At 38.8% G+C, this 24978-nt stretch overlaps 1 protein-coding gene across 1 annotated transcript in view; it reads right to left on the reverse strand.

The window, feature by feature from the left end:
• Positions 1-486: 486 nt before the first annotated feature.
• Positions 487-24978, reverse strand: part of TYK2 (tyrosine kinase 2) — a 30129-nt gene continuing 5637 nt past the window's right edge. The window contains exons 5-23 of the mRNA XM_014057940.2: positions 24490-24877; positions 23349-23543; positions 22810-22967; positions 22589-22724; positions 21406-21598; positions 18318-18424; positions 17741-17917; positions 16789-16876; positions 15974-16101; positions 14737-14872; positions 13063-13214; positions 11338-11488; positions 10559-10656; positions 8699-8891; positions 7464-7582; positions 7019-7191; positions 6399-6516; positions 2860-2970; positions 487-1113 (exon numbers count right to left, since the gene is read on the reverse strand). Coding sequence (XP_013913415.2) covers positions 979-1113; positions 2860-2970; positions 6399-6516; positions 7019-7191; positions 7464-7582; positions 8699-8891; positions 10559-10656; positions 11338-11488; positions 13063-13214; positions 14737-14872; positions 15974-16101; positions 16789-16876; positions 17741-17917; positions 18318-18424; positions 21406-21598; positions 22589-22724; positions 22810-22967; positions 23349-23543; positions 24490-24877 — 2956 coding nt within the window. The 3' untranslated portion in view covers positions 487-978. The remainder of the gene's footprint in view (positions 1114-2859; positions 2971-6398; positions 6517-7018; positions 7192-7463; positions 7583-8698; positions 8892-10558; positions 10657-11337; positions 11489-13062; positions 13215-14736; positions 14873-15973; positions 16102-16788; positions 16877-17740; positions 17918-18317; positions 18425-21405; positions 21599-22588; positions 22725-22809; positions 22968-23348; positions 23544-24489; positions 24878-24978) is intronic.

The following is a 24978-nucleotide window of genomic DNA, read 5'->3' on the forward strand; positions in this document are numbered from 1 at the left end:
CACCTCCATTCAAATTCAAAGTTATTGATTGGCAAACATCAGGGGACAGGTGGTGGTGAAGTTTTGGGATTGGTCATTTCAAACCAAAATAGTTCTCAGCTCAAGAAAAGATACAATTGTTTTATATCACTTTTTTTTTTAAAAAAGGATGAACTGTTAGAAAATTCAAAGGGAAACATAGCAGCTGCTGCAAATCCTCATTAGTGGAAATTCTTGATTCATCCATCTGAGAGACAGTAAGGATTGCTCTTTGGGAACAAAAATGTCTGGAAACAGACATGATCAGATATTTACTTCTCTAGCATTGAGTCGGCTAAGGGTGCTTCTGATTTCACATAGGCAGATAAGTGACCCTTATCAAGTAGATGTGCAAATAATGCTATGCTACGGGGGATAAAGAGATGTAAAAAGAGTGATTAAGGAATAAATGCCAGGTTAAAAAAATGTATTTCCTTGTAAAGATGCTACAAATAAAGGCCAGATACCTTTCATTCTGTTTGGTTAGCAGTTATATGTGATATAACAGGTTTTTCAAATAGCAAGTCAAAATATTGCATTCCATTTTCAGGGTTCCTTGAATTACAGATTCATACTCTGCATCGGACCATAAGCGCAAGAGTCCATTAAATTCATTAGATACCAACATGTTTTCCTGTACCAGAATATCTCATAATGAGACTTTACAAATGACTTGCATCCCAGCAGGATATAGCAAAGGAGAAAGTTTCATAAGCAGCTTCTGCCTTTCAGCTAGACAAAAACATTGGATGGGCTTTTCCTTATGCCCCACCACATTCGATAAGTGCAAAAATATCCAGACAATGCAAGGACACTGCGCAGAACAGAAAAGTCAGAATCCAAGATCACTGTCACTTAGAAGCAACTTTCCTGGCACGGTGGCTTTCCAGGCATGTAAGCACTAGCACACAGAGTGCAAATAGGACTTTGGTCTTTGGTACAAAAACCTCTTCATTCTCATCAACACACACTGAAAACTGAAGGGGCCTGGGTCTTGTACTTTTCATGGAAGGCTTTGAGGAGGGGCGCTAGGTTTGTGAAGGTTGGGCGGAATGAAGCTTCAGATTCCCAACAGTTTTTCATCAGGTGATAAATCTGTGGGAAAAGGCAGAGATTTAGAAGACAAAAAAGCACATACAATACAAAAGGGAAGGGAAAAAAGGAAGAGAAAGAAAAAAGGAAGAGAAAGAAAGAAAGAAAGAAAGAAAGAAAGAAAGAAAGAAAGAAAGAAAGAAAGAAAGAGAAAAAGATCTCAGCAAATTGTCCAATACTTATGTGGCATTGCTCTACTGGTAAACCTAACCAGTTCCCCTCCATCAATTTGTTTTCTAGACTCCAAGCTAGCTTAAAAAAAAAGGAAAATCACAGAACAATATATGACAGTGGAGACACTCTAAAAGTTACACTGTTCTGCAGTTTCTGCTCTAAAAACTAGTGGCTAAATTAGTAATCACCGGGAGATATTAGATGTCTCTTAAACTTCCAAAACAAATTAATTGCAGCATTAACTGTTCTGGAATACAAAGACTATGCTTTCTAATCAGATCTAATGTAGTTGTACCTATATATTTACACACTTGTTTATAGAAAATTGAGATAGATTTAAGATGAAGACTTTAACCTTTAGGAATTATTTAATTTATATCAGGAAGCCTCCTCAAATTACGGTAAACCATCTGAAGGAGTGGGAACATATTTAGACATTGGCTAGTATTATAAATTATTGGAAGATTTGCCAGAATTATGCCCTATTACTTTTGAAGAAATATGAATATAAGAATACAGTGCAATACCATTTGCCTGGGGTTAAGATCCACTGAATCAATGGGATTTCTAAGTAAGTGGGCGCAGAATTGCACAGTAAGTAATGCCGCATTATTTGTGGTAACTAAAAAGATTGTAGCAAGGGTTTTTACAGAATACTCTTAACATGCTTCTAATGCATCACAAGACTTTTCCTTTGCTTACTACTATATATCATTATCTTTTAAAACTGTAACCCTGGCACTAGCAACTGATCCTTTATCCATTTAAATATTAATCAACAATTCTGGTTGTATATTTAGCTATCTTACAGAGATGGGTTCCTACCAGTTCGCACCTATTCGGTAGAACCGGTTCGTCAAATCTATCGAACCGGTTAGAAGAGGTTCCACCAGTGGACCCGGAAAGCAGGCCACACCTACAGAAGAGGCTCCAAAATTTTTTGAAACCCACCACTGGTCCTTGGATATGATTATTCTACACTATCATGATCCTATTTATAAAACTCAGTGCCTCTGTGAAAGGTAAGGATGACTACTGCGTTTGTGGTGCAATCAGAACATTGCGTCTGTTGACGTTGTTTTAACGCAAACCAAAGATGCCTTTTAAAAAACAAGTTTACATCCTATTCTTATGCACGCCAGCGCTGTGTGTGAGGTAATTTAAGGTGGTTCTGACAAGTGTCGTCGGCATCTTCATATCGGGTCCCATGGGCGGCAAGACACTCCCATCTGGTCACATGGGCGGCAAGCCACTCCCACAAAGGAGGCCACACCCACAGAGTAGGTTCGAACAATTTTTGAAACCTACCACTGCTATCATACATGAATTTGCATTACTTACTGTTGTTTCTTTTGACTATTTAAGCTTAGAATGGGAAACGACTTGAGTGTAATCCTTGATTCCATAATTTTCAATAATATACTGTCTTCTAAACTTTTAGCAGATACTACAAAGATGAGCAACATAGTGATCTTAATTTTGTTTGGGAGCTCTGGATGCAGCAAAAATGTCAAGATTCCCAGACTACAATTTCTACAACAAAAAGGCAATGAAAGGCCAGGAGAACAGACTCACCTCACAAGGGCAGTCTTTTGGACTGGGCAGTCTTTCCCCTCTGTCCAACAGCTCAATGAGCCTCAGCACTGTCATCTGACCCTGAGTCATTCCAATCATCTCAATAAATCTCTAAAGCAATATGGGAGAACCAGTCAGTGCTTTCATGAGGTAACATGAAGATGGCACATGCCAAAAGTTCCTTTCTTCAAAAAAAAAAACTTTACAATGAACTTGTACACATTTTTTTTCTCAGAGGTAACAGATGTTTGAGAAAAATCATTTCAGAAAAATAATTATATTCTAAAAACATACCAAAGTAATATTTCATCATGCTATACCATTCCTATAAATCATTATAACTGAACAATATATGCAATAGCATTGTGTGATGTTATTAGCCCCTTGGCCAGCATGGACTTCAACATCCCTAGGTAACTGACTATAACTCAATGATTAATCAATGTAGTCAACAAGTAGTCCTTAATAGTACTACATCTACATGGAGGGAAGTAAGAAGTGGGGTAAGGTTCCGTCTTAGGGCCAGTACTCTTCAGTATCTTCATAAATGACTTAGATGAGGGAATAGAAGGGGAAGTCGTCAAATTTACAGATGATACTAAGCGGGCAGGAATAGCCAATACCCCAGAGGACAAGCTCGGGATCCAAAAACTTCTTAAACAATGGGTGCTACCCAGTGGTGGGTTCTGGATCCCGGTGCAACCGGTATGGTGCAATGGGGCCCGCCGTCCACCACATGAGTTCGTGCAGCCTGGGCATGCATGCTTATCTCTTGTGACGCCTCCGCAAACGTCCGCAATGCTCTAGCTGCTCGGCGAAGCATTGCGTAGGTGCCATGTGCTTCATGCACATGCGCGGAAATGCCAAAGAGCTCAAATACAAGTAAGGAGCTCAGGCGGGCGGGCGGGCCCTCTGGAGCACCGTACTGGAATGGTACCCAGTGCTCCGGGCAGGCACTGGTCCGTCTGTACTGGGGCGTACCGCCTGCAACCCACCACTGGCGCTATCCAACAAAATGAAATTTAATGTGGAGAAAAGCAAGGTTTTACACTGGGTAGGAAAAACCAAAGGTACAAGTATATATTAAGCAAAACCTGGCTCAAAAACAGTAACTGTGAGAGGGACTTTGGACTCCTAGTGGATGATCACTTAAACATGACACAGCAGTCAAAACACGTATTGTAATCCTTGGTTGTATAAACAGGCATAGAATCAAAATCATGTGAAGTATTAGTGCCACTTTATAAAGCCTTAGTAAGGCCACATCTGGAATACCGCATCCAGTTTTAGTCAACACATTACAAAAAGATGTTGAGACTTTGGAAAAGTACAAAAAAGAGCAACTAAGATGATTAAAGTCCTGGAGAACAGTTGCAGGATTTGCATTTGGCTAGTCTAAAGAAAAGAAGGACTAGGAGTGACATGATAGCAGCACTCCAGTATTTCAGAGGTTGCCACAAAGAGGAGGGGATCTATTTATTTTCCAACGTACCAGAAGTTAGGACAAGAAATAATGGATGGAAACTAATTAAGGAGAGAAGAAGCAACTAGGAATTAAGGCAAAACTTCCTAACATCGAGGACAATTAACCAGTGGAACAGCTTGCCTTCAGAAGTTGTGGGTGCTTCATCACTGGAGGTTTTTAAGAAGAAGGTCTTAAACTGGACAGTCATCTGTCTGAAATGGTTTCCTGCTTGAGCAGGCAGCTGGACTAGAAGACCTCCAAGGTCCCTTCCAGCTCTATTCTGATTCAACTAAATCTAACCAACATCCTAGATAACAAAATTATAGTTAAAACAGTACAGACAGGCCTCTGAAGTGTAGACAAGGTGATAAGCAACTTTTGGGGGCCAGGAAAACATTTAGAATTTTGAATGCATGTCGTGGGTGCATTTATAAAATGGCTACTGGAGCAGCCTACCCAGGTACAAACATCCAATTACCAGAAACCTATTAAGCTCTCAAATTGTTATTTACAATTCCAATAAGGTTTAAAGATACTGCTGTTAAATATAATGCTAGAATCCAATGCTTTGCTTTATTTTTTATTCTTTTTTTTTAATCAGGAGCTTATGGGTATCCAGGAAAGAGGCAGAGAACATGGACATTATTCTGTCTATGCTGAGTCATCTAAAAATGGGTTCCACCACAAAACCGCGATGCCCTTATCCGCGCCGACATAAGTGCGGAGGCAAATCCGCGGCGTCCGAAGCGCTAATAAAAAAACGACCCTACCGCCGCGACAACAGCGCGGTGACAGAAGGGCGTTCTACATGCTTCGTTCTTTGCCTCCAAAGGTAGCCCTCCTCCTCCAGCTGACAGCGGCAGCGGGCACGGGGCAAAGCGGGCTGCCCAGCAGCAGCAGCCCGCGGGAAGGGTCCAGCACAGCCGCGGGGGGCATCAGGAAGCGGAGGAGGACGTGGCAGCGGTGGCGGCTGAGGCTCTCCCGGGCCGGCGAAGCGGGCTTGCCCGGCAGAGGCAGGCTGCCCTCTTCTTCCTCAACAACATCTCCTTGGACGGGCGGCCTGCGCCGCCGGCGCCTCCCCCGGAGGAAGAGGCAGGGCGGGCGGCGGCGGCGGCGGCTGAGGCTCTCCCGGGGCCGGCGAAGCGGGCTTGCCCGGTGGCGGCGGCCGCCCATCCAAGGAGATGTTGTTGAGGAAGAAGAGGGCAGCCTGCCTCTGCCGGGCAAGCCCGCTTCGCCGGCCCCGGGAGAGCCTCAGCCGCTGCCGCTGCTGCGTCCTCCTCCGCCGCCAGCGTCGGCGGCCCTGCTCGGGCCCCCCGCGGGCTTCCTGCTGCCCTCCGCGGCTGAGCTGGACCCTTCCCGCGGGCTGCTGCTGCTGGGCAGCCCGCTTTGCCCCGTGCCTGCTGCCGCTGTCAGCTGGAGGAGGAGGGCTACCTTTGGAGGCAAAGAACGAAGCATGTAGAACGCCCTTCTGTCACCGCGCTGTTGTCCCCGCGGTGATGACGCGCGATGATGACGTCGCGACTTTAGTGACGCGATTTAATCTCCGCTATTTTGCGTAGCGCGGTTTTGTCGTGCCACGCTAAAAATGAATTCAAGCAACAGTTATACTGAATGTTTTGAATTGGTCCCAGGGCTACAATAAGGAACATTGAAATAACTGAGTTGGAAAGGAGCTTTGTGTCTTCTAGTCCAACTCCCTGCTCAGGTAGGAAACCCTATATTATTTCAGACAAATGGATGTCCAATCTCTTCTTAAAAACTTCCAGTATTGGAGCACCTACAATTTCTGGAGGCAACTCATTCCACTGATTAATTGTTCTAACCATCAGGAAATTTCTCCTAAGTTCTAGGTTGATTAGTTTCCACCCATGGCTTCTTGTCCTGCCTTCAGGTGCTTTGGAGAATAAGTTGATCACTTCTTTGTGGCAGCCCCTTAGAGATTGCAACACTGCTATTATATCACCCTAGCCCTTCTTTTCATTAATCTAGACATACCCAATTCTTGTAACGATTCTTCATGGCTGCTATGGCTTGTTGCTGCTAAGGAAATGTTATGAATATTAATTTTACTCACTTGTGGAGGGCTCTGACTTGAATCACACCATGTTAACAGTTCATATAAAGTCACTCCAAAGGACCAGACATCAGAAGCATAATAGAATTTACATTCCTTGAGGCATTCCACAGCATACCTATGTTAAATAGCAATAAAGAGCTGACAAACTACATTTTAATTAGAGTGAAGTTCATCTTGCTTATCCAACAGCAGGCAAATGGCTTCGAACATTGTCAAACAGGACATTTACAACTCATTTTCTGTAAGACTGTAATCCTTCTTTCCCAAAGCATTCTTCTATATAAAAGCATGCCGTTATCATCATTCGCTCCAATTATTGAAAAGATGATACAATAGTCGACTGCTTCCAGGAAAGCTGGGAACGTTATCCCCTCCCACCTCCACAAAAGAGTATCAAGATTAAACCACACTAACTTTTGTCTGAAACCTTCATTTTAGATTTCACCTTTTCCCTCTCAGCACTTAAGACAGGAAAATACTGTTTTAAGGCTACTATCTTTCCTCCATTATCATTAAGATCTTGCTTTCCACATGATATAATGCCTGTATGAATGAGTTGTAGTGCAGTCAACTCTCAAATATTCAAAACCCATAAAATAATGCAATTCTTTACATACCAGAAGACGGGGCTGTCTCCATCTTCACAGACACGATAATAGTCATGTCCTTTGGGGATGGCTTTGGCAAGACCAAAGTCTCCAATTTTTACTACATTTTCATTCTCCAGGAGCACATTTCTAGCTGCTAGGTCTCTGTGGATGTAGTGCAAGGAGTGGAGATAAGCCATTCCCTGCAGAGAAAATAGAGCCCACCTTACATCCTTCAATCAGAGGCCAAAGCCATCAGTAGATATGTCTATACCCAAAGGCAGAGGCTGGCAATCCTGAATTTCATGTATCCTGTTCCTTTTATAAAAATAAAGTATTTTCCCAGCATTAAGGAACATTTATGTAAACAATTCTCTTCATTCTGCTTTACCTATTGGAACTATGATCCAAGAAAAAGGTCATTCCCTCTGTCGAGAACCACACACATGTTGTATCCAACACGGACAAGACCTACCTCACAAATCTGCTGGGCAAAGAGGAGAATGTGGGCCAAGCTGACATTGTGCTTGGGGAGATAATCCCTCAGACTTCCCAGTGGCACATATTCCATGATAAGCTGCACAATCTTTTCTCCTGGAATTGCAAAATGCAAAGAAATATTAGCTCCAAAAAAGTATCATCGCTTCCCCGAATTTATTTGTTTTTTAGGATTTAGGATTTTACTTTATTTATATGCCGCCCTTTTCCCTGGGGGGACTCAGGGCGGCTCACAATCCAGGGGGAGGGAAGAACAAAACAAGATACACACATAGAGACAATACATCATTAAAAAGCACGACAGTCATACTATTTGGGTGGGGTTAAAGTCTTTAGCCCCAGGCCTGTCAGGACAGCCAGGTTTTAAGGGCTATGCGGAAGGCCTGGAGGGTGGTGAGGGTTCGAATCTCCACGGGGAGTTCGTTCCATAGGGTCGGAGCAGCCACAGAGAAGGCTCTCCTCCGGGTAGTCGCCAGTCGGCACTGGCCGGCGGATGGAATTCGGAGGAGGCCTAATCTGTGGGATCTAATCGGTCTATTGGAGGTAATTGGCAGTAGGCGGTCTCTCAAGTACCCAGGTCCAATACCATGAAGGGCTTTGAAGGTGACAACAAGCACCTTTAAAACCTCTGGCTTAAACAAAGGGCACATGAAGGGCCTGCAGGCCACATTTGATCGTCAGTTTCTTTTGGGCAGTTCATCAGGCCTACTTGCAATATAGTACTTATTTCTCCCTCTTGCTGATTCTGCACGCTTTTTTCTCTTGCCACATTAAGAGAACCTGTCTTGCTGTCAATGCAGCTGACACGCTCCAGAGAATCTATTATAATTTGGCAGATTCAGCAATTGTCTTTCTGAGATACTTGTTTTCAAGATGATCTACCAGTAGCTATTAATAGAAAAGAAACAATGGAATAGACTGGTTGAAGGAGAAACTACAACCTAAGTGAAGGTGAGAAAAAAAATGGCTGAATAAATGGGCAGAAAGTATAGTCTGCATGCACAGAATATATTGTTCACTCATCTGGAAATGCAACCCTAAAAGCATTGCCCAATATGTAAGTTAAAATTATAGAGGGTATTTCAAAAATCATGCCTATGATGAAGCTAGGATACAAACTGGGAGCTCTTGGGACTAGTTCTGTAAGTAGTATGTTTATGCTAAGCTATTCACCGTCTTGCTCCTGCAGGAGCTACACAGCAGATTCCATACCTTGCTCGTTGCAGCAGCCTTTGTATTTTACAATATTCTCATGGTAGAGGGTCTTCAAGATCTCAATCTCCTTTTTCCAACTAGTCAAGAGCTGCTGGCTGCAACCTGATTTCAGTGACTTCACTGCTACCATCTCACCAGTGCCATCATTGGCAGGATCATAACAATACAGGCTCACTTTACCAAAGTGGCCCTAATAGAATGAGAGGGAGAAAGAAACAAGGTAAGGATTTTGAATTTCAAAAGCCAAATGCCAAACTATATTTCTTTGGGAAATGTCAGGTTGTACAGAATACCTTTCAGAAGGAGAACTAATCTCAATAATCTCAGAACAATCCCTTGCTACAAGGAATATTTCACACAGTTGTTATGCCATGAAAACACTGACTTTAGCAATAAAGTCTGAATAATATTTCTTTTTCTCCATTCTTGAATCCTTTTATGACTGAAGTCAATCTCTATTTGCGATCCTATTTCATAGTTCATGTAGCTGATACTTAAGCAAAATAGGCTCAGTCAGCAAAGTAAGATCATTATTTGAAATTGGCAAAACTATGGAGCAAATGTTGAATTGAAGCCAAGGGGAAAGAACATCTGAATGGATATGTTGCGCATGGCTTATTAAACATGAAAATATAGTTTAACTCAAAACAGGTTGAATGCTGATTTGGAAACTACAATTTGGTGTAATAAGGAAAATAATAAAATGATATTTTGTAATAACAAATTAAAAACAAAAGCCTGGATTTGAAGTGGGTTTATGAACAATAGATCTGCTTCATTTCTAATGAACTTTCATTGAGCTTATAAGATATAATAATAGTAAAACCTCATTTTAACAGATTAACTGTTGGTGGGAGGTGTCTATTATGCTTCAGAAATCAATAAAGCAAAGGGTATATCATTATGACAATACAAATGGCACCAATTACATCTTTGTTTTATTAGTGTAATGTGAGGACCCAGATTTTGGGGGGGTAATATACTGTAATATAATATACTGTAAAACCACTTAGGGCTGAAAAGCACTAGGGAGTGGTATATGTCTAAGTGCTATTGCTATCATTATATAAATGGGAATAATTGATGCAAATGACATAATTTGTAGTATTCACAACTACACCCTTTGGTATATTATGGCATTACCTACATGCAAATAATGTAAATTACAATTTGACCCATTGCATCCAAAGTTCATAGGACTGAGATCTGTACAATTGAATTTCATGAACTAGACAAAAAAAAGTATTAAGCACCCAAGAGGCGCTAACTCATCTCTTTCTAGAGTGCTGGAAAATAAAACTATGTTTGTTTCTAAAGAAGATGATCACTAATGATAGCATCAGTGTTACAGATTGTATCTCTTTTGACAGATATGATGAGAATATTTAGGAACTCACACTCTATCCTGCATGTGATGGGATAGTAGACCGTATCTGCCAATCAAATAAAGATAAATTGGTGCTAAAATGCCATATCAGCAGCTGCACATTTGATTTTAATATGGGATGGGAGCTGAAATAAAAGAACCCTAAATATATACATTTGTAAATGCTATAGCATTATTCTTAATATTTACTTAAAATTAAAGTGATAGAGTTGTAGCTAACACTGAGTATAATTTTTCTGTTATATATTCACCGAATATATCTTTGTTTTATTGCTTCTTATAAGATAGGAAATTATATTTCCTTCTTAAAATGAAGGTATGCAATACATTTGATCCTCAATAAATAGATACAAAAAGTTAATTGCAGGAACAGATTTTTAAAAAGCACAACAGGAATCATTTGTTTCAGCTCTTACTTTTTGAGAATGGAGGAAGAAAATAAGCTGTTATTCCTAACAAAGGCAATTTACCTCACCCAGATCTCGAATCTTTTTCAGGTAGCGCTTCTGAAAGACAGTAGGATCTGATACAGGGAACGCAGGATTCACAGAGCTAATGTCAAGAGGATCTGGAAAACAAGAAGAAAGATATAGCGGATGTAAAATGGCTAGAAGGGAAGAAACTTACAAAGCACTCTCAGGAAGCCTACAACATACAGATCAGAAGAGGCTTTTATTGGAGTTCAGTACTGAAGGACTAAATGCTCATAATTTTTGAATCAAACAAGTTTCTAGATTTGACTAAACATTGTACAATCTCTTTCTTCTAGTTTTTATCGTTAGGGCTAACGTTTAGTTTTTCCTCTCGCTGGTATTGCAATTTAAGCAGTTGTAATCGGGCCACAAACTGAGTCTCTGCTTATCCTCATAGCATCTTAATTGAGCCTGCTTTACAATTGTCCTCTTGTATCCCCAAGAGAGTGTGAGAGAACACCATTATGTTACACAAGACAGAGATTGCCCTCATTTTGCAACCATTGGAGCACCTACCCACCATGCTGTCAGTATTCAGTGACACATTTGTCATTTTGTTTCAATGAAGAAAGAAACAGCAGGTGTATACTGTTTCCTCTACCCATAATGCACCTAATTTTCCTTTTCAAAAAAGTTGGGCGCACAACTCCTCTGGGAACTCCCTGTCGTGAGCCTAATGGATGCCATTATTTTTAGCATGGCCCTGGCATGCAGAAAAGGTTAGAGTCACATGGCTAACAAAATGCTGCTATCTAAGAGTTATTTGGGATTTTTACTATGTGGTTGCAGTTGAGTGAGGTCTCGTAAGATAGTCCGGAAAGAGGGTCGCTCTCCATGAGCATAGTTTAGGCACTGGCTGATTAGGGTAGCTAGTTCTTTGAAGGATGGCTCTGGAAGATGATGCTTCTTCTCATAAAAACGTTCTTTCTGCAGAAAAAAAAATGGAAGCCTATGATTGATATTGCCAAATGAAATTAGATTAAACATAGAAAATCCACTGACATTTCCTTTGTAATAAATTATTTCCGGTCTTCACTATATGCCAAACAGCTTTCAAATAGGATCTAGATGCCTAATGATTACCGTTAGGTTTTTAAAGTTGCTCATAAAAATCTCCCTGATATCTTGGAATCCTTCTTCTTTCATTCCTCTTCTATTATTTCTGCTAGTGCATTTTAAGAATACCCTAGGAAGCTATTCCATTCCAATAATTTACCTGGAAATGGGATGCAAATTATGTTATTGTTACTTAGCCCTTTCAGACTTTTCAGGAGCCAATGAACATCCAGTAATTTCTCCAGAATGGTCTATCAGTAACTTTTTAAATTTCTTCTAAATTCACGATTATGCCATCAATGACTGTGCCTAGCCACTCTGCCATCTCTTTTGTAATTGCGTCAGGTTTTTCTTCAATGATTCTTATCTTTGGATTATGAGCCACAAATATTTAAGCTTTAGCTTCATTATCAGTGTTTCTGTATATCATCTAACGTTGAATAAACTGTTCTTTTGCAGGTCAAGATAATATATCGACCATATTTTTCTCCAGCACCATTATTCAAATTATTCTGTGTTCTGATGGTCAGGTTTTCATAGAAAATCATAGCTTTGTACTTGTGACATCTGAGTGATGTAGCTACACTTTCATATTTTGTCTAGCATTATCATAATATTTCTCAAAAAGTAGCAGATATTTTTTTCATAGCTATATGACTATCGATAAAACTTTTTGAGTCTAAGAAGATAAAGTTGTTAGTACTTCAACTTCTCCAGCTATTAGCATCAAACTAGGAGTTCTTGCTGATATAAACTTGGTTTTATTATTTGTTTTATTACAGCTTGTGCACTTTCTTCTTTCATCTACAAGAAGAGATTCTTTAAGCCATCTATCACTTTCAGCCATCAAAGTACTATCATCAACATATCTGAGGTTAATGTTTCCCAGCAATTTTAATTAATACATTTCTTCTTGTGTGCTACTTCTGTCTAAGAGCTACAGTATAATTAAAGCAGCAATTCTACATCCTTTATTTGGAAATATGTAAAAGTGGAATATTTCTATGTTCTATTCAACCATTTTAATCTCACCAATCTTATAAAGTAGAGTAGATTTTTCTGCATAAATAGATGAAATTGTCTATTTTTCAAAGTGATGTGCATATTTTAGAGTTTAAAGTGTTTTTTTTTAATGATTCTCGTGTCAAAATGAGTTTATGTCTAAAGATCTTTCTAGCTTCCAATCATATTAGTTCCACAGATAATATACTGTATGTATTCTTATCACAGAATGTATTATTTAATTCAATAATACAGTTATGCATTTATAAAGAAATGCTAATATAAACTATAAACTAATAAAAAGCAGCCTAATATTGCTATGGAAAAAGTTTTCACTTATGTTATTATTCTCAAGGTGGAACTAGATCCATCCTTTTCTATAAGAAACCAACCCTGAAGTCTGCAGCAATATAATGTGAAAAAAAAGTAGAGGAAGACACTACCTCAGAAGGAGTGCGTTCTTTTAGTGGCACATCTGCATCAAAACATATTTCCAGCAATGTGGTCCCAAAACTCCATTTGTCAGCTGCTGTACTAAGGTTTTTTACATCTTTGATACACTCTGGAGCAATCCACGGGATCCTGTCAACCCTTTCTTTACAAACAGAGAAAGAAACCAAAGATTAGGGATTGTTGGACAGAAAACAGAAATTATGCAAAATTCAGTACAGATCGATTACAGTCAAGATAAGAAAGGTAAATTAAATATTTACTCAGATAGCAGCATGCAGGCTATCATGTAATATGCAATGTGAGCATGACATATAGAGATCTTGTCATTCTTTCCCGTAAAATTGTGGGCATAACAAGTATTTGAACCTCATTTTCTATAAGTATAGTCCCCTTTAAACAAACCAGCAAACGAATGTATCCCTCCTTAAATAATCCACACTACTTTGAAGTATGGAAATATTGACTTGCTAACAAGGGTTGGGATCTGCTGAATTATTTCACCAGCAGGAAAAATAACTTTTCACTCAAACCTTTATAGCAGGTTGGGTGTCCAAAGGCCATTCTTAATGTTCTTTGGAAAACCGAAGGCCATAAAACAAATGGGGTCACATCATATATTAGGGTGCTGGGGAAACTAAGTTTCTGAGTTGGACTTTGGCAATTTTCTTTATTTTTCAATTATTAGATGTATATTTTAGGGCTTTAACTGTGATTTTATCTACACTTCAAAATCATAGGAAAGTCTCTCATGAATTCTCATCTATGCTGACCCCAGATAATCTTAAGGGCAACAAAAATAGAACTCAGACATTTACAACATCGGCTGACTTGACTCGGGCAGTAAAGTAGGATTTACATCTATATTTTCCAGGGTAATGAATTGCCAGTTTCAGCAGCACATATGAGAAGAACGTTTCTCCAAAGAAAAATAATTTAATGCTCACAGAGACAAGGATAGTTGATGCGCAATATATACATTGCAACGCTTATTGCAAAGCCTCTCAACTATCAAACGACAACCCGGCCTTCACGTGGTGCCCCCCGTTCCCACCAATCGGGCTCTGTCGACCCTTGGGACTGGCGTCCCCTTGGGTATATCCAGCCGAAACAGCTTCCATGGATCGCCGTATCCATTACAGTGGCGTCAAATTTCCATGGAAGTCGCCTATACCCACGATGGGTGAAGAGGCGTCAAGTACAAGTACAAGTATGGCAGGAAGAAGGCCAAGTTAGAAAACATTTTAAAAAGTACAATCTAACATGAAAGAGATTGTGTTAAAAATGTTCCTGAAAGGCTTTTCAGGAACTGTGAGAACATCAGCACAGACTTTTCTAAAGTTCATTCTGCCTTTGCAGAAGATTGGGAGTGCAGCATAAGGTCCCTTTGTAGTCAACTTTGCTTCTGATAGAATAAGGCAGGCACTGTCACTACAAATACAAGATCATCTATTAAAAAACCTTCATCCAAGAAGGTCCAAATGCATACAAGCCCTCATATCACACCATAGGATAAGAAAACAATTGTACTGATTGACTTGCTATGCTTTCACAGAATCCTTCTATTCAAGTCTGCTAATATAATATATTCAGCTTCATCACCTCTATATACCTTGAATGATCACAAATATAAAGGGGAAACAACTTTCCAAATATTAACAGTTTACCTTCTTGGGAAAGTACAGTGAAGCTGACTCCTGGGTCACTGAGCTTAATAAAGGGCAGCAGGCCATCTTCCAAACCTTTCCTTGCCAACAGGATGTTTTTGGCACATACATTGCCATGCACTAGATTTTTATCTTCCTACATAAACAAATACAATGGTAGATTGTGACATATTATATCTGATGTGTGTCAGGAAAAAAGTGCTGCTCTTTAGAAAAAAGAGGAATGAATTTCCATCTCTAGATTCCTGTACAAGCTAATCTAGTCATTGTTGCATTATGCCTCAGTTTTCTCAAAAGACGTCTGTTCAATATAAAGTTTACAAATTCAATAAACAAAAAAAAGATTATTCGTTAACCAGAACTCCCTGTAAACACAACATTTATTCATCACATTTATAAACCACCTAACTCATTAAGACTATGAGCAGGATACAACTTAAATGCAATGTTCACCACAATAAACTAACAGGGTGGGAGACACTAACACACTGATAAAATCCACCACCCACCTCAAGGGCACATACTATTTAACATCTGGGAAAGGATCCAGGCTTTCAAGGATTATTTAAAAGGTAGGAGGGTTGGATTAACTTGAACCTCTGGGGAAGTACTATTCCAAAGATCAGGTGCTACAACAGAGAACATGTGCCACATGAGTCCCATGGCACTGTTTTAAGGGTGGAACATGAAGAAGGTCCACTCTATCAGATCTTACTAGATGGGCAAAACAATTGGTCCCAAAATATTTAAACCCTTAAACTCAGGTCCTATTTACTAGCTATTCCTCTTCTCTAGGAGTATAACCTGCCCTACAGGTGTTGTTTCCTTGTTGGTTCTTCAAGCTGAGAATCACAGGAAATTGTGTTGCAATTCTGTCCTTCAAGGTGATGATTTGAAATGTATGGATGTGTGTTTCTGTTTATGTAAAGTGCTTGTCTGCAACCTTTAAAGCAGTTGTGTCTTTTCTTGGAATCATTGGGATATAAAGCACCTTTTCGGAATCTAATCCAAAATACTTTTATACTCCTGATCAATATCCATACTAAATTACGATCGCAAAGAATTCAAATTCAAGGGCTGGTAATTAAAAGTATGTATAAGAAAAAGAATCCTACAATTCTGGCATTTGAGTCATTGTGCATAACTCCAATAAAAAATGAGAATGAAGATCAGCCAAAATAACATCCAAGCTTTTCAAGAAGACCCATCCACTGCAAATCCCCACCAACAGACTTACAAGGTAACTGAGGGCACTGGCTAATTGTGTTGCAATAGTGAATTTCCAGCCTACTGTTACCCGTCCTTTGTTATTACGCAAAAAGACATCCAGGGGACCATGCTCAATGAATTCTTCCACCATTATATCTGAAAACCAAACCAGAAGTAGGGATGAAAAATATGAAGCAAACAAATGGATTAGTATCTTTGCTCTATAGCAACAGGTGTTAACATTGGCTGCAAAATATGAGCAGACATGGGAATGGACTATTTTCATATACTTAAGATAGATCTAAGACTGGGGTGCATACACTCAGGGCCACATGCACCTGAAATTTCATTTTTGCAATTTCTGGAACCACTATTTCTCATCATTTTGATATCAGTTAAGTCAAATCACGGGTGTAGGACCTATAAAAACTCAATTGTTTAAAATTAAGAACTTCCAACATGAAAAAGGGAGTAAAACTCAATCCCACTCATTTAGCACAATAGTCCAGAATATCTTCAGAATATCTCAGAAATATTAAGTGCACTTCTTGACTATCAAAAACTATCCTAATCTAGTCTAATCTAATCTAAAACAGCCGCAGAAGAAAAATGACCTATTGGTGAGAAATTGGACAACCCTGTCAAAATATAGTTTGGTGTGGGTTTAACACACTTTTTTGCTAGACACAAAAAGAGATAAAACAGTATTAAGCATTAAGAATCAAAAGTGATGCAAAGGTACATCTTGAAATTTGTGGAGTAGTTGAGGAAACAGAAGAAATATATTTGAAAGAAGCAAACAACACATGAATGAACCTTTCGAAGAATACAATTAATACTCACTCTCTGAACCCCATACACAAACCCCATGAACAAAGGCTAAGTGGATATGGGACACCTGGCTCATCAGGCTGGCTGTTTCAAAGAATGCCTGCAGAGAAGAAAGGGAAGGCATCACATCCAGACCACTGGCCAAGGAACATAGCAGGAGCAGTCTAATCCATACATGGGCTCCTATACTACCAATTAGTTTTCAGCCTAAAGCTGGGGCACAGAACACCTGTTGCCATAAAGTAATAGCTAATTTCTTATTCATTATTTTGTTTTTCTCCACAAAAAAAAACAATGGGTTCATTTTAGAAGATAGGCTAAATAAGCTTTCCTAACAAACAAAAACCTTTCTCAACATGAGTCCTTGTTCAGATGTTCAGATTTCATTTCTCTTAGCTTATTTTTAAAGCAATATCATATATCATTTACATATATACGAGTTTAAGAACAAGAGAATAAGATAAGTTAGAAATGCTGGTAGGTTAACCTGGTAGGCAAGTAGCCTTGGTTTAGTTAAAAATGACATATATCTTAAGAATGTAGAACTTCTTTTTCATCATTGGCCTGAATTAAGCTGGCAAACTATAAAGTCATGAGTGGTACCAACATCAACACAAAGAAGGCTACTGCTCAGCAGTTGCCTCCTGACAACAAGCTGGATCAAAACCCAAAGGCCCGATTCAGGCAGGGTCCTGTTTCCCACAATGCTCAGTGCTAACAATCTTTGGAGCAAGTTAATTATTACTCTTCAGCAGATAGCAGATAAATAGACAGAATGCAATATTCCCACAAGATTTACTAATGTCCTGTCCTGTCCCGTCCCCCCGTGTTCCCCCCCCCCCAGGTGGTGCATTGAATGGCAGGAAGATTTTTCTCTGCAGGTGATGATATTTCTCTGCCAAAGTTAGTTTTACTAATTTACTAAAGTCCCACTCCTAACATATATTTCTATATGTGTACTCACCAGAGCAATGTCTCTATGACTGGGGTCCAACATCTTGAGTACCACATGCATCTCACAACTATTGTTATTCTGCTCAGTAGAAAAATACTCTGCCTCATCATCACTGTTGATCCCACTGCATACATGAAGTACACCATCATAAATATTGGTTCGTGTTCCTTGTCCCAAGTGCGCTCTCTGATGGAGAACCAGACACCAGTGTTAGTTAAACCACTTTCCTTTGCAACACAAAAGCTGCTTAATCCTTCAATTCCATACTGAGCCAAGAATTGATTCATAATTATTTGAAAATCAATAAATTCAAAATCCTACCAGTATCAGCAAAAGGTTAAAAAAGAACACAATGATCTCCATTTTCAGGCATTTACCTTGCTTTACTTAAATCTCTACTGAAAATATTTCCAAAACACCAGAATTACAGGTAAACAAAATTGGAACTATTAGTAGCTTCTAATCCATAATTTGTACTTGTTGATATTACTTCTGAAATTGGCAAAGAAAGCTAGATCCTTTTTGGCTGATATCCTTACAAACACAACCTTTCATTTTCTAATGTAGACAAGCCAACTCTGCTGACCTGTGTAATCTCATTCTTCCGAATCTGATGAAAACTCAGCTGAGTCAAATTCAGAATCTGCCTTGTGCTGTCTTTCACTTTTCGTGTGATGATTAAGTCTGAGATTTCTGCAGAACATAAATAGTCCAAAAATTCTGGTTAAGAAATTACACTAAAACAATAGCACAGAATCACAACATTTATAAGGAAACATTTAGCAATTTCATTCATTTCCAGAAAAAAATTAGCACGGATGACAATTGTTTAATACTACCAAGGAAAATATGTTTCCTAGAAACAGCACTTAATTTTTAAAATGTACAATGCAGATTTTTTAAAAAATTGTTCCTGAAAGTATTCAATCAAAAATTCTTCCTGAAACTCACTATTTCTGCCAACATGTTAATGTCAAACAGTACATTTTGCTACATAGTTCTGGCAACTTTGCCCTCCCTCATAGCATATGTGCTTGCCAAGGCAATCGAAACCTCTTCACAGTTCCTCCTCCAACTGCCATTACAAATGAAGCTATGAGCTGTGCCCAGATACAATGGAGTTGATTTTCTAAGACTTGGACCATATCTATGAAATGCCCATCCTAGGAAATACATCTTGTATTCACGCTCATCTATTTTGATAGAGTTTCTATCAGTTAGATTTAATTTTAAATGCCTGTACTACAAAATGATAGCGACTATTATGTTATATATTTTTATTCTTTTTCTTGAGGTCTTTACTATCAGAATTATTACGGTATTTTTCGGACTATAAGATGCACTCCCACCCCCACTCCAAAAGTGGGTAGAAATGTCCGTGCATCTTATAGAGCAAATGTTGCCCAAGCCCTGGATACCCACCAGCCACCACCTGGAATACTAACAATCAGCTGTTCCAGGCTGCAGGAATCTCTGCTGCTGTCACCTATCACTACTTTCATGAACCCCATTTTCAGCCTCTGGGTGCTCCATTTTCAGCCTCTGTGCATCCCATTTTTGGCAGAGATCGCAGGAAATCCCTGCCACCTGGAATGGGCCAAAAATGGGACGCGCAGAGGCCAAAAATGGGGTGCGTGGAGGTGGCGATAGATGGCAGCGATCCCCACAGCCTTGAACAGCTGATCATCAGTATTCCAGGAGGCCGATCCAACCACCAATCAGCTGCTCATGCTAAATCAGGCTGTGCTGAAGCTGACCAGCTGTTTGCTCCAAGGAAGCAAACTGCTGGAAGGCAGAGGCAGATTTTTTCCCCTTGTTTTCCTGCCCAAAAGCTGTGTAATTTATAATCTGGGGCATTTTATAGTCTGAAAAATACGGTAACTTTATTTATTAATTTATAACATAGGTATAGCTAACCATCTCGCATGGTTACTCTTGAGAGTGTACATAATAAAACCATCAAACTAATAAAATCATTAAAATTATTAAAACAACCAATTTAAAAACCAAAATTAGAAAATAGAATGGTAGCAAAACATGTAAAGAATATATTCAATTAATTGGCATGTGGCCATCTAGCAAGTTTCATTTTATCATGGGATTCCTAGGCTAGTTGATAGAATGTTTCAATCGCCTTCCTTCCTTCCCCTCCATCTTTCTTTATGCAACTATGCAACTATTATGCAACTATCCTACTCAGAATCATCATAAATAATACTAAACACATAAACACAAAAATCCTTAATCTTTTCTTAGAAAAATTGTCCACAATAGTTCTGTTGGATGGGGAAGGAAGAGGCTTCTGAACATGGTATTTCCCAACTTTCTTCCCTCTAACTCATTTGAGTAATGTCTTCCTAGGATGATTAATAAACATGAAAGAATCACAATATAACTGGAACACGTTTGTAGCATGCTTTTTGCTCAACTGCTTGACTTCTACTAAGCATCATACTTAACAGGCCAGTTACTATTTTAAAGAGCTCTATACATCCCATACAGAATCTTTTTTGGCAGATTTAACACATCAATGAATAAGCAAACAAACAAATAACAAAACACTTGTAATAAACCTCAACAGAAACTTATATTAAAGAAAAAAGAACATAAGCATGTGTCTTTCCTATGAAACAAGAATAAATAGATAAAGGTAAAGGTTTCCCTTGCACATATGTGCTAGTTGTTCCCGACTCTAGGGGGCAGTGCTCATCTTTGATTTAAAGCCGAATAGCCAGCACTATCCAAAGTCGTCTCCGTAGTCATGTGACTGGCATGACTAAACGCCAAAGGCGCATAGAATGCTGTTACCTTCCCACCAAGGTGGTCCCTATTTTTCTAGTTGCATTTTTACATGCTTTTGAACTGCTAGGTTGGCAGAAACTGGGACAAGTAACAGGAGCTCATTTCCTTACGCGGCACTAAGGATTCAAACCGCCGAACTGCCAATCTTTCTGATCGACAAGCTCAGAGTCTTAGCCACTGAGCCAGCGCATTCCTTGTAAGAATAAATATTCAAAATAAGTCAAAATATTCCATTTCATATTCAAAGGGGGATATTTTGTGACTTTCACGCTCAAAAATGTTTTGAAATTAAAGATTTTGCACATATCTAGGGGCCTTCTATGTCACTTGTCTATGGAACAACTTTTTACTATAAAACTTAAAGGCAAGATAGAGACAATTCTTGCTAGAAACTGAAAGATAATAAATAATAGCTTCTATCTAAATAGGGAAAGTCATTTCTGTAAATTCTGTAAATCTTAGCTATGAAACAGACATAATTTCATCCTAAATCTGATATTTTTAAGCTAGAGTTTATAGAAATTTATTTTTTTCAGAAATGAGAAACTGTATTTAAAAATTATCTAAAACCAGAAGTTCTACTTTCCTCCTTTCACATACATAGGATACCGGCACCCTAGACTGAGATTATGGTTTTTTTGGTTGATTTAATAAAAAAGTATCTGCTAAATCAAATACATATAAAGGAAAATACAGATACATATGCCAAAGTTTTAAATGTAGGCTGTACCTACTTTAAGGATAGCATACTATAACTGCTGATGGCTCCTCTTTCTATAGTACATCACTATGACCTGACCCATTTTATTCACTGGACAAATTTCACTTCTAGCCTATGTAGTGGGAAAAGATAATTCTGATTTGCCGTGTACCTCCTGGTTTTGGGAGGCAGCATCTCTTCAAGCTGAAGATGTCCGTTCCAGATTTTATAGTACAGCCTTTGAGAGCGTTCATTAGTTCTTGGACACTAGGAAACTCTTGCTCCCAGCCTTCAAGTACAAAGGAATTTCCTTTCCTCTGGATCCGGAACTGTCCACAGTTTGCATTACCTTGGGTACTGGTACTCTGGTGGGAAAAGAAAAACAGTAAGGAAAAAAGTAAGGTATGGATACCTATTTATATAGTCAGTCAGTAGCATGTTCTGGAAGCAGCTTACCCTGATTCTGACAAAAATTCATTTCCATGCATAGTTGGAGGGTTTAACTTAGTGGATAGCATTCATTTTTAGAATGGTACATATGGTCCACCTTCCTTTTCTGAAATTCTCAGATCAGGGAGTTACAAATGCTACATTGCATTATGCTGTCATATACGAAGTTTTACATGTCTTCCAACTTCACTGCCAGGAGGAAGAGGATGATTTCTCTGTTTTTAAGTAATGTGTGTTTTCTATTTATATTGACCACAAAGAGGCAGTGCAGGACCACGTTCATTCTGTTTGGGATTCATCAGGATACTATCAGGCATACTTTTTCTGGGGTTCAAACCTGCTAACAGAAATAGAATTCAGTTCCTGGTAGAGAGTTTGAATTGCGCAGAAAGATCTCTGGTTATCTATGTCTGATGAGTCCCAAACAAGACAAAGCTTGTCATGCACTTCTTCTTTAGTTCACAATAATAACAGAGCATGTTTTACAGAAGCAAAAGTTTCTACATGGTGCTAGATAAGCTTCTGTTTGAAAGCCTGGCCAGTTATTCTGAATACATGTCGACAGTTCTGGGTTTGATAAAAACTAATTACCTGACTTGATACAAGGCAATTTTATATATTTACCATACATAAACAGAGGATTTTTGCACTCCTACTTTAGAAACATGTTGCCTTTACATCTAGGAAGTAATATGTATTATTTACTTATCTTTAAAAAATCCTCAGAACATTAAAACAAAAACGTATGTAGCTTTTTTCTAACTTGCACTCTATAGAGGCATAGATATTTGATCCCAGAATTCTCAGCAATATTTTGTTGGCTGGGATTTCTGAAAAGCAAAGTATACATACAGAGAATACAAGCTTAGGAAAGCTGATTTACAGAATCAAAAAAAGCCCATTACCATTCTCCCATCTCTCACTTGGCCATTCTTCAGTACTGATAGAATCAATCTGTTGAAATCAAGGACACTCCAACGGAGGGCATACAGCCCATCTTCCTGCCCTTCACGCTTCAGCTTAGCCAGAATGAACTCTTCCCTAGGAAGAGAAAACTTTTAGATATGATATGGAAGCTCCCTCCTTTCAAACCAGATCATGAAGGACAGGAGACTTGATTGCTTACTGCATGGGTCCATGAATACCATTCTGGATGCTCATAACGAGTTGTGGTGGGGCAACTTCATGACACAGATAATGGCTAGAATCAGCTGTTAATCTGAAGTAACCATCTACTAATGAAATCAAGGAGAGAGCAGCTTCATGGGATGACAAAGTCAAATCCTGTATTTTTTTTTAAAAAAAAGGAAAAGTACAATTGTTAATCCTAAACTACAGGGCCAAAATAAAAACCCATTAGAAGGTGTATATTTTATTTATAGAATCTGTACAAATGTGTTGCTATTTGTTCCCAATATTTTTGCTTACACATCCTCCTCTCCAATTCTGTTAATATCAAATCCACTGCCTTATGCAGAGCCATCAGATTTACCATAGATAAAAAATAATGACCAGCTCCAGCTCCAGTAAAAATAATCTGAACTACATTTAACTCTTAATATTCATGTTTTGTTGTTTAATTACCTATAACATTCATCAAAAACATGTAAATCATAACTCCACAAAAAAAATTGTAAAATAGTAGTAGGACACACTTTCACCTACCAGACACTTATTGTCTTGGCGATGGATGCTGATGTTGCAATCTTTGACAACAATATGTGTGATCTCTTGAAAGTCACAAAAGTGTGCCCATTTAGCTTCACATTGCTCCACTGGTTGGTAGGACTGCTTGGACTTGTGCTCCTTAGTCTTGACTTTCCTCCCAAAATAAATTTTATGGGGCTGGCTCTGTGGTCTCTGTAAGAAGAATTCTAAAGTGAGTTTGGCAGTGATTCTAATATAATCTTGTAACACTCTTTCTATCAATTAGCCCTAAAATGCCATCTTCCAAAGATGCAGAATCAAAATATCCATTCCCTTGCATATACCAATACATAAAAAATGAGTAATTTATTCTTCACTTTCAGAAACTTCATAAGTCACACTACAAATTTGGCCTTCAAGGTGAATTGGATCTGCATTTTCCAGAAGTTGAACACTAAACTGTCAATTACTGCTGAACTTCTACTATGAAGAAACAAAACTGTGGGTGATCATGTTGCTTATTATGGGGGAGAAATAATTCAAAAGAGGAACAGCAGCATAATGCCTTTATAAAGGCAAATTAGCTTTTATAAACATGCTGACTTTTATAAGCATCTTTTTGAGTTATAAAATCTACAACCTGAACATTAGACAGAAGTCAAGTAGAAAGAAAAGAATGCCTATAGGGGCCAGAATTCAATAGTCTGTCAACAATATCAAACATGTGATCTATGCAGAGGCTGTTTTGTTTTTCCTACCCATTAACTTTTCTAAAAAAAGTTAGGTGAATATTAAATTGCATTTTTAAAATCTTTATTTTGAACTGTTATTAAGACTTCTACCCTAATTAAGATTTAAGTTGTATTTGAGCCAGTTTTCCTGATAAAATCTTTAGAAATTTGGACTTTTAATTGGGACAAATAAAATTAAGCCTTCCCAGAGTATCAATGTGTTTGTGTGTGTTAATGAATGATATGATCAAGATGTCTTTTTAAAATGGGTATTGAAGGAAGGCTTTAAACACCTGGCCATACCTGCTATTTTGAGATTGTTAACCAACTTGCCTGCCTATCTGTGTCTCAGGGTATCCCACAATGTATAGGAATAAAATGCTGAGATCTCCAGAATTACATGAAGACGAATCCACAAATAATCCTACCTCAGCAGGGATAGGCCGCCACTGAATCCCATTAATGCCTGTGACCAAGACTTCATGTGTGACAGGCCTGCTACCGTGAGAAGAAGAAGAATAGGAGTTCTCTAGATGCGCATGACCACCATTGATATAAAGTGGCACCTTCTCACCCTCCGAAACAGTTTCCAGTGAAACAGCTGCAAAGAGCTCAGTCCCAAAACGCGGAGCCAGGTTTTCCAAGTTAGCTAAGTACTTGTGCATGAGATCCTGTTCTGTCAGTTTACCAGTGCTCAATGTGTACTGCTGGAACTGCTGCAAGAATTTCTTGAAAACATTCTTCATGCGGAACTTGGTCAAAGAATTGTTCTGCTGAATCTGTTGGCAAAAGGACCGTGGGATGCACTCTTTGAAACTGCAAGGGGACAGAGACAAACTGGTAGCAAAAGCAGCTCTCATAGGCATGAATATGTTTCTTCAGTAAAACAAATGGCAACATTAGAAAAAATACATAGA

This window comes from Thamnophis sirtalis, unplaced genomic scaffold, assembly GCF_051295495.1.
Source record: "Thamnophis sirtalis isolate CommonGarterSnake01/CBP01778 unplaced genomic scaffold, rThaSir2_p1.2 scaffold_3, whole genome shotgun sequence".
Lineage (NCBI taxonomy): Eukaryota > Metazoa > Chordata > Lepidosauria > Squamata > Natricidae > Thamnophis > Thamnophis sirtalis.